Source organism: Propithecus coquereli, unplaced genomic scaffold (assembly GCF_000956105.1).
Source record: "Propithecus coquereli isolate 6110/MARCELLA unplaced genomic scaffold, Pcoq_1.0 Scaffold42, whole genome shotgun sequence".
Classification (NCBI taxonomy): Eukaryota; Metazoa; Chordata; class Mammalia; order Primates; family Indriidae; genus Propithecus; species Propithecus coquereli.
This window is the reverse complement of record NW_012149952.1, coordinates 9,955,514-9,965,726: the sequence shown is the minus strand read 5'-3', so window position 1 is coordinate 9,965,726 and position 10,213 is coordinate 9,955,514. Positions and strand designations below refer to the sequence as shown.

General features: G+C 40.8%; 1 protein-coding gene across 1 annotated transcript; it reads right to left on the bottom strand.

Annotated features, from left to right (window-relative positions):
* Positions 1-233: 233 nt before the first annotated feature.
* Positions 234-8,428, bottom strand: CCDC160 (coiled-coil domain containing 160). The gene is made up of 2 exons (XM_012653264.1): positions 8,128-8,428; positions 234-1,313 (listed from the first exon to the last, which is right to left on the bottom strand). Exon 2 carries the CDS (start codon positions 1,287-1,289, stop codon positions 234-236), a length of 1,056 nt encoding a protein of 351 aa, XP_012508718.1. The 5' UTR covers positions 1,290-1,313; positions 8,128-8,428.
* Between the last annotated feature and the right edge of the window lie 1,785 nt (positions 8,429-10,213).

The window sequence follows — 10,213 nt, the reverse complement described above, 5'->3', positions numbered from 1 at the left end:
TGATTTGTATTCATAAATGATTTGGTGAACCACCATGTGTTTTTGAGTGAAATATATATATGTATATATATAAATATAAATATATATATAAAAAAGAGATTTCCAGAGCTTCATTTCCATTTGGACTCTTGCAATAACTTCATTAAAAAGAGAAAGCAGAAGACTTGAGGTTAAATCTATATGTTTTATGGATATTCTGATTCAACAAAAATGAAAATCATATTCTATTACATTCATTTTAAGTGGTGCACGAAGAAAGTACCATGATCACTGATTTGGCTCAATAACTTGCCTGAGGAAAGGCTTTTTTTTTTTTTTTTGAGTTTTAAAAAAACCCCAGCAAAGCAGTCAAGGGTACTTGAAGATGTTACCACCGAAGCAAAGTGTTTTCTAAGCAATTCCAGGGCTCTGTTATTTCTTGCTTGCAGGGTCTTCTCAGCTCTCAGTTCATTCTTGATGGCATCGAGCTCTCTGAGGATCTTTTCCATTTCACATTCATAATACAATTTCATTTCTTCTTTTAGGAGTGTATTTCCAACCTCAGTTTGATGCTTTAACTTCCTAACAGCTTCTTTCAAATCTCTGTTTTCTAGATTCAACTTGTGGATGACTTCTTTGGCTTGCTGGAGCTCTTCAGTTAAATTTTTTACATTTGTTGCTTTCTCAGATAGGTCCTTTCTTAAAGCTTGAAGTTCCCAGTCATTCTTTGAAGTATCCATCCCTGGTTCTTGAAAATTTAGGGGTTTTGTAGATACTTCTTTTTTAGTGTTCAAAAGTTCTTTTTCAGCATTTTCAAATTCCTCTTCTATTTTTCTGCACTTCATATTAAGTTCTTCCAGTTCTTCATTCAAAAGATTCAGGCGAAGTTTCGGAGACATTCCTTTGGTAAATTTCTTCCTTTTGTCTTGTCGTCGTAGTAATTTCTTTGTACCCCAGGTAGAGTGATCTTCTGTGCTGTTACAGCTTTCTTCTGTAGCAACATCCACATTACATGATTCACAGGAGGCAGAATTTGTGTCCCCCTCATTCTTTGAAATGTTTACCTTTCTCGCTCTTAAATTTGGTTCTTGTTCTGTTTCATTTAGTTGGGAAATATATTCTTTCCTCTTAAATTTATTTTCTTCTTGAAACTTTCTACTGGACAAATTATAAATTCCTTCTATTCTCTTGGTCTTATCTACAGTTGTTTGTTCAGAAGACTCAGGCTGAGAAGCCCATTCTAGAACATCCTGTGCACTAAAAAAGGGAGTAAACATATTCTCCTTCCAGTGTTTTCTTCTAGCAGCCATTTCTTCAGGCACCTCTTCCAATACCTGAAAAACAAAATTTAAAATCAAGGCACATTCTTTACACTGGCAGCTAGGGTAGCTGGCTCACGGGTGAAGGAATCTGAACATTTGAGGGCTGGCTCTCCCTCTAACTCACTGGGTGACTTGGGCCTCAGTTTCCTCATTTATAAATTGAAAGGGCTGAACTAGCTAAGCTCTATGGATGCTTCTAGCTTTAAAATTCTTTGATCCTATGAAATATAACCAGTAAACTGACACATTTAGCTACTTATTGTAGATAAAGTAATTCTATGAGAAAGCAACTGTACACATGAAAAAAGACTGCTTTAAAATAACAAAAATGATTTGAAATTAATAGGTTAATATTGGTAATACCTGTGCTTTCAATGTGTCTGATATTTTTTTCTAGTTCTTTTGGATTGGACTATTGTTTATTCATTCTTTAAAGTGACTAAAACATCAGGGCTTAATGAAATGTGAGATGCTTTTGGTAAAATATACCATGCAGACTTCCTTATGACTAACTCTGCCAAATGCCCTTCTGTCTTGACCTATAAATTCCTGCTATTCCAGTCTTGGGCTTTGCTTTTAGGCAAGACTGCCAAGTGTACAGAATTCTATCCGTTTTGACAGCAATTTCATGATGAGAACCTAATGTCAACAATTCAAAATATTAATACCACCAAATGTGTTTTTTCTCAAGATATTGACTCTGAGTATAGTTTTTAGGTGAAAACTGAGCATACTAAATCACAACCAACTTCCAAAATTTATAAAAATTAGAGGATGATTATTTTGTTTCAAAAAGAATCTTCCCTATTCAAAGGGAATCCTTTCCTAAAGCACTGAAATATTTGATTAGTAACTACTTCTGAGGGAAGGGAGAAAGAACTCAAACAACTTTTGAAGGGACACTGGCATCTGAAGCCATGAAAGCTGAAGTTGCCCCTAAATGGTGAAGAGGAAAGGGTCACTTTATTCATTTAATACATCAATTTATTGTAATATATTTGTAGCATCACCACTGAGAAAAATCAAAGTATGCCTGTATCTATTTTAACTATGCACGCAAATATAATTTTCTCCTGGTAATGAAAAATGGCAAATGTTGTGTTTATTTCTTAACTAATATTTGATTTATTTGTAGCAATTTTGGAGAATACAAAGAAGCCCCCAAACAAAAAGAATCTCCTTCATAATCCCATGGTCCTGAGATAACTACTTTTTGGTGTATTATCTGTCCAGTCTTTTCTTTTTAGTAACAGTAGTTTATTTTAAATTACAGATTTTCCTTCCTACAGGCTACCAAGGAATAAATTTGATACCTACAGGTACTGAACATGCCTCTCTCCCTCCCCCACGAAAGAGGGAAGGAACTTACTATCCCCAAGGGTACATCCCTACTGGTAACTACTTGGCTTTGAGGAAAAGTGAAGGTACAAATATTCTTAAAATGAACTCTTCAGAGATGAGGGTTCAGTGAAGGTGTTAAAATGATCAGTTCAAAAGCCATGAGCCGAGCTTCACGGAAGTTTAGTCAATCAGACCATAGTGATAAACTCAGACTTAAAATTCATAGTACGTATTTGCCATTGGAGCGTCATCTCCTTTCTCTTGGAATAGTCCTCTCTCACTTTTATTATTCTACTAGTCGCCATCCAGAAGCATCTATGATCTATTCTTAAAGGGGAACATTATCATTATCCTGGTTTCCCTTCTCTCTAGAAATATGAACGCAAATGAGTAGGAATTATGACAGCAATCATAAAGGAAAGGAAGAGAGGAGAAAAGAGCGTGATGCTAACTGCCAGTCACACTTTTTTTTAGCAGTTAAATTTTTACCGGGCAATTCTGTAAATGATAAAAATGCTTCTAATCGGGCAGCAGTGGCAGAGAGATTACTATTCCTCCTACCTAATTCTGGATGAAGGGCACTGGTGGGATTGATCAGGAAGTAGGTGAGCACAGGGTCAAGTAAAGTGAGGCCACGTTTATACCTGGAGATAGCAATAATGACACATGTGAGATAAAGGTCTGGGTATAAATAAAGGTTAAAATACAAAATTCATTTTGTTAATAATTTTGCTCCTTGAAAAAGTGACTTCTATGTCCAACTCTCCCATAAATCTTTGGAAACACACACACACACACACACACACACACACATACACACACGCATGCACACATATATTTTTAAATTTTCACTACATTTCTTCCCTGAGCTTCTGTACAATTTCCTGGGCATTTGAAAGGAAATTCCTTTCAATGAACCCTATAAAGCTAATGCTCTTCACAGAACTGGGAAGAGTCACTTATTTTATAACTGAGGCCCAGAGGTGTTAAGTGACTTGACCAAAGCTGCACAGCCTGTAGTAGTAAAACTGAGGACCCTGTCTCCCAGGTCAGTGCTTGTTCTAAAATTCCTCTTTATTCATCTGCTAAGTTTCATTCCACAAATTGAAAGAAAACAACCCACTAGTTTCAGAGCTTAGGTATCTTTCAAAGGGCCACAAAAGGAGAGAGGAAAAATGAAGGGGGGAGGGGAAGGAGAATTGCATGTCATATATCAAAGAACAGAAAGAGAAAGGTTTGAAAAGCCTTTTGGAATTTCCCTCCCATGGCTTACACAGGACAGGGTCAAGGGGTCTCCTGAGCTGCTCCTTTTTTTCCCCTCTCTTTCATTGGCAAGATATCCTTTAAGGGCTTGTTCCCAAATCTAGTCACAGAGTGTGGCAAAGCCCAGACTGGGGGTAAAAGCTGCCAGTCTCATTTTCTCTTCGCAAATTGCACTGCTTGTTTTTTTATGTAGAACAAGTATGGCATTAGTGTTCTCTGGCAAGAACAAGGAATATGCTTTGAAAAAATGACACTCCTCTACCCTGGCCTGGCGGCCATTTTGTTCTCAATAAACTTGACTAGATAATTTGTTGCGGCATAAGGCAAATCAAACCAGAAGCCATTACTGAAAGTGTAAGCACGCCTTTTTAGCGGGTCAGTTGTGAACATTTATTATCGTAAGTGCCTATCCAATACTACATTGGATACTGAAGGTCTGAAGGGTAGGGGAAGGAGACCCAAGAGGAATGAAAAATACAAACTAGTCAGAATACAGACAGGAAAACAATATAAAGTCATATGACACAAATAACATCAGTGGTCTAAGACAGCAATCCCCTAGAAGTCCCTGGCATGGGTGTCTATAATATGACATCTATTCATTCGTGTCTGGCATGAATTAATAATGAACTTCTAATGGTTCTAGTTAGTGTCTCCCAGAAAACATCACCATTCATCCTCTGGTGACTTTTTTTTTCTTGCAGTGGCAAAGTAGTAGGACATTTTCGTGGAGTAAGGGATCTCTTGTCTCATGGAAGTGGTTTATATTCACCTAAAGAATTTGGGAACCACTCATAAAATAAATTGAAAATGAATTTATAATGTAATATGATAAACATAATATAAATTTTGAGAGCTAAGCAAAGAGTGATGATCATTTGTTACAAATGCTTAGGTACACTGTTCCATAAAAATCTTAGGTGAATGCATATCTACCTTCAAATAGCTCCAGAAAATAATACACTGCTGTTTATTGTGAAAGGAGAAACCCACAACACCATCTCCATTTTATTTTTAAGGTGGGGCCCTGGGAAGAATACTTATATTAAGGTGGTTGTAAAATTTAATTTGTTTTCTGAAATATTCATATTTTAAGTCACATGCTTTAGGGAAATTTGAGGACATAAATCAAAGATTTTTTTTTTGTTCCTTTATCCCATTTACATTAGAATTTGATTTCAAATTTTCAGGACCATCTCTTTGCATAAATCTAGATCTGCCTGCAAAATGTGATTATTCTTCCAGTCAGGAGGAGTCAGGGACTGGAAAACAGTTCTGGAAGAATGCCAGAGGCTTTTTTTCCCACCTCACGAGAGTCTTTCCTCTCAAACTTTGTAAACCGGGAATGACGATTGGAAAAGGTCACCTCCAACCGTGTTGAGCAACCTTCTGTCACTACCCTCAGCCCCTCAGCAGCTCTCAACTAGGGGCATGGCTTTTAGTCACCGCCCAGAGGCAGTAAGGTGAAAACAAAGGGACCCTCTTAGCACGAGGCACTTTCTCCTTTTATTCTTGAATGGGTTCAGTTCTCCGGACCCTCAGAAAAACTGTTCAGCCCAAATAGGAAAAAAGTCTGTTACAAAGGAAGTCACTAGCTTTGCTTCTTGGCTCAATTGTCCAATTTGTTCTCACTTCAAAGCTGTGGTCCTCAACATATTTTTTTTCTGCTTCCACTGTTTCCAGGCACAAAACACTGCCATCATTACCCTCTTTGCAAAGGAGAAGATTCCGACCTGCCCCCTCTAGGGGAGCTTCCCCATTCTCCGCCCTCTTTGACTGACTTGCAGAAAACCATCGAATACAAAAATGAGGACCCAAATGAACTGTCTGAAGTTAAGGTGGATCAATATGTTTTATTCTGCAAAATTGTGGGGAAGAAGGAAAGGGAAATCCTTGAGAAAGGAATTGAGTATGGACTATGGTGGGAAAAAAGACTGAAGGAGTCAGATATCTTGGCTCCACACTTTAGAACTGCGTCAAGATTTACCTGCTGGGAGCCTCAGATTCTTCATGTGTAAAATAGAAAAAATGTACCTATTTCACAGGTGCTTAACAGAAATGAATGACAGAGGAAATGGAAGCAGTTGTTAAAGTGTACTGTAAACCATGGGTTTTGTTCATTTTTAGGTTTTCCTTACCCTCTCTTTGATCATAAACCAGCCGGCTAACCAACCTAACCCTTCTCCAAAGATATGTGCTCCAAAGTGGCCAGCCCAAAGTCATCAGACCTCAGAAAAAGTTAGTTTGAAAAAAAAAGCAGGTATATTAAAGTAAGCAGAGGGGAACCTAAACATCCAATCTTAGATTAATTTAATCTCCATCACCAGGGAAGAATTGGCCCTAACTCCTATAAGTTAGTTGTTGATGTCCCCAAATTTCTGAAGCTAAATTGAGTCTATCTAAGCACAAAAGTGGTAGTCTTTTCTAGAGCCTAATATATTTGCATTTTTATCACCAATTGCTTTACCAAGAATTTTCCAAATGCCCCACTGTTTTTCAGAGCCACCAATAACTTCTCTGAAATACAGGAATACTAGTTGGATGATTAGCAAGGATGACTTGGTGCTCTTGAGTTTTCCTTGTGCTTCTACAGCATTTCATACAGACCTTGGTTACACCAATATTCTATGATGGCCTGGCATCTTATTCATCTTTGTATCCCTGTCACCTGAAACACAGTAAACCTCAATAAATATTTGTTGAATGAATGATCCTTAATATTCTTCCTAAAAATTCTATAATGCTTTGACCCTAATTGAGGCTTTTTTTAAAAAAAAATACTTATAATTGCTCCTCTGGCTTATAAAGTTTTTTGGGTGACATTTTAGGGAAAGGACTTTTCTTTTTCCCTTGGAGCTTATTTGGTTTAGCTAAAGTCTTCAGGACACTTTTCTTTTGTATTTTTATGAGGCCTCCTTCAAAGTGTACTGACGATGCAGATTGATAATCTAGTTAAAAGGTTGAGGATTTATGTTGGGTGAGACTTGTGCTTCTAACCCATAACAAGATATGAGCCAACACAACTGTACTTGTACTTCCTGAGGTCCAGGGTCTTTTACTGGATGTCGTTGCTTTCCTTCTCCAGTTTGAACTGGGAAAAAAATTCCCCTTCCCTCAGCGTAATTGGGAAATATAGTTAACCAGAATGCCCAAATCCATGTTTATGTCTGAGACGTAGATTAAGATTACGAATGATAGAATGTCATTTGGCCTATGTGAAATGTGATGCCAGACACAGGTAATTTCTCTTTTTAAGTTGTCAACCCATTTTCCCAACTATTACGCCACTAAGTCTTCCTTCCCCAAGCAATACAAATATCAAATGGGACACGAATCACGGTGACATTTTATTCAGCACAGTATCTCCTCATCTTTAGCACCTATTAAACAATGAGCCACCACTGGTGGAAGGGACAGCAGTATGCTTAGAGGCAATGCCAGTATTAATGAGCATGCCAAGAGCTACATTAGCAAAGGGCTGGAGCCTAGGCCTTGCCTCCCTCCCTCCCTCAGAGTGCAGTTAATTTGAAAAAACATTAAAAGGGGAACTCATCCTTATTTTTGCCTTAATCTTTCAGGGTCCTGACATATGGGCCAAGTGTCCACTTCACGGGACAAATTGTCTTCTCTATTGTTCAGCAACTATTGAGGGGGAAGCAAAGTACCATTGAAAACCGGGCCCTGCGAACGGTTATGACCCCCGATTCTTTGTTATTAGTGTGAAATTATTCCTTCTAGAAGAAAAGATAGGGGGAGTCACCTTAACTCCAAAGGCTGAGACTTTATTAGTATGAGAGTCACATTCTTGCTATAAAGCTGTATCTTTGTATGCATAGTTCGGGGGTTTTCTCTGTAAATGGTTAACTGAAACTCTTGCAATCGCTGCTTCTAGTGGAGAGAAGGTGGCTTCAGTTGGGGCGCTGCTCCGGCCCCCATTGCAGGTGACACTTTCTACCTCCCCAGTCCCGCCGTCGCTGGCGGGCGGTGGGAGAGGCCTGACCCCACTCTTCCTTCCACACCCTCACTTCCACGCCCTGTCCCCTTCCCTCCCAAACGCTCGCCAGCTCCAGCCTGGGGCTCTAAAGAGAGAAAAAACCTGCAGTGGGGGTCGAGGTGGGGACGCGGGCACCTGCACCCTGGCTCCCCGCCCCTTCGACCCCGGTGCTGGGGAAGAAGAGGGGCGAGCCGAGGGAAGCCCGGGCTTTCCCTTCCGCAGACATACCTGGAAGCGTGGGTGCGGTCTGGAGAGCCCTGTCCCCTCTTTCCCGAAGCCGGCCACCACCGGCGGGCGGCAGCCCCTTGTTCGGTGCTGGCCACCGCGACCCGACCGGGCCGGCCCGGGCTGAGCCTCTGCACTGCAGCGCCAGCGCGGGCCGCGCCGTTGCCTAGCAGCGGGCGGGCCCGATTTAAAGGGACCGGGACACTGGGGAAGCGCACCGCGGGCCGGGTGCTGCCCGCCCCGCAGTCAAAGCCTGGCCCGAGGAGTGAGAGCATGCCCGGTGGGGTGGGTACCGCGGCAGCTTCTGCCCGGTAAGAAATAGGAGCGCCTCGGAAGAGAGCTGAGTCAGGGTGGGAGGGGGCTAGAAAGTGCAGCCCCACCCACAGAGAGGCTCTTACGGAGGGTCTGGGTGACTCACAAAGCCACCTGGACACTGTGATTGTAGGGTGCCGGAGAGGGAGTGCCATAAGGCTCATCCCTAGCCCTGCTGTTAGTAAAATGACACTGTGGAGGGTTTGCTCTGGAAGGTCACCTGAGTTTGTTCAGGGTTCCTAATAATGTGGGAGTTGCATCCGAACCCTCCTGCCCACGCACACCCTTGCAGATCCGCATGATCTGACCCCTGGCCGAGAGAATTTCTGCCTCTGACCAAGGGTCTACGGACCTTAGGACAGGAGAGCATTGTCCCTTGCCTGTGCACTTATGGGAGACTGGGCTTGTACCTCAGCTAACGCATAGTTTCCTCATTTGCCACTGTTTGAATTTAAAACCCATGGGGTGGGGGAACAACACCTTCAACACTATTGGCAATGTGAAACTGTCCCCTTTTACCGGTCCCCAACGTACTCTCTTCATGCTTCAAAGGTTACTCACAACTCCCAGGATCTGGTTGGGTGACAAGCCCACGTTTTTCATTATGTTATAGATTTCAGTCATGGTATTTTGTTAAATAAACAAATGATGTCGTCCTATTTTGATTAGCCCAATTGCCCAATACTAATACTTCCATCTCCACAATGGACCTGGCCAAGGTTGAGGGACTGAAAAGTGGGCCTGGGGTGTCCGAAATAGTAGCAAGAGTAATTCGTAGGAAAGCTAGTATTTTCTAGGAAGCATCAGGGTGAAAGGAAATACTGGCTCTGGGATCTCAAGTGAAAGGGGATTTAAGCACATTTTTAAAGTGACAGTCTAATTTATCTACTCATAGATCTAGCAAGGGAGTGACTTAGGAACAATACTGGGATACATTTCAAAGCTTCAAAACTTCTTGGGAACCAGATCTAACAGGTGTCCGGGAGCTGGCAAGGTTTCATTCAGGTGCCTTGAGGCTTAGTTCTCAGTCCCTTTTTTCCTCCTCAGAGAACCAAAGTCAACAAGGGTTGGAGGTAGGAAGGGGCCTAATGTCAATGTGTGTTTTATTATGGACTCTGTCAGAATTAGTTTGTGGGATTCTGACAAAACTTCTTTCCTTGATATTGAGTCTCCAAATTGCCTTGCATGTCATCATTTGTTTTAATTATTTTAAAAGGATCCCATTTGTTTTTGCTTGAAGTAAGATCCCTTATTAATGTAGTAAAAGAATCTTTCTTAATTGCTCTGTGCCTCAGTTTCCTCATTTGTAAAATGGGAATAATAATTGTACCTAACTCATGAGAATGTTGTAAGGATTGAGTGAATTGATATTTTTAAAACCCTTAGTGCTTGACACAGAGTAAATCCTGTATAAATTTTTGCTACCCTTATTATCTTGCATTACACATGCATTACCCCCCTAAAATATAAATATTAATGTATATATACATACACAGATGGTGATAATTCAGGGTATGCTCTGGAAAATGGAGTCAGACATCTCAACACCCAGAATTCCAACCATTTATTTCAAGCAGAGTTGCGGACTCCCACTAAGCAACCCCACTCCATTCCCATATTCCTGAAAAAAGGCACAAAAGATTACCTTGATCTTGCTGGAATTCTCTTTTTAAATATAGCTGGTCACTCTGTCTTGTACTAGAGGTATCAAATGGTAGAGAATCAACAACAGTGAGGACACAGACTTTGGTTATTCAAAGCTAATGCAGACTTGGAG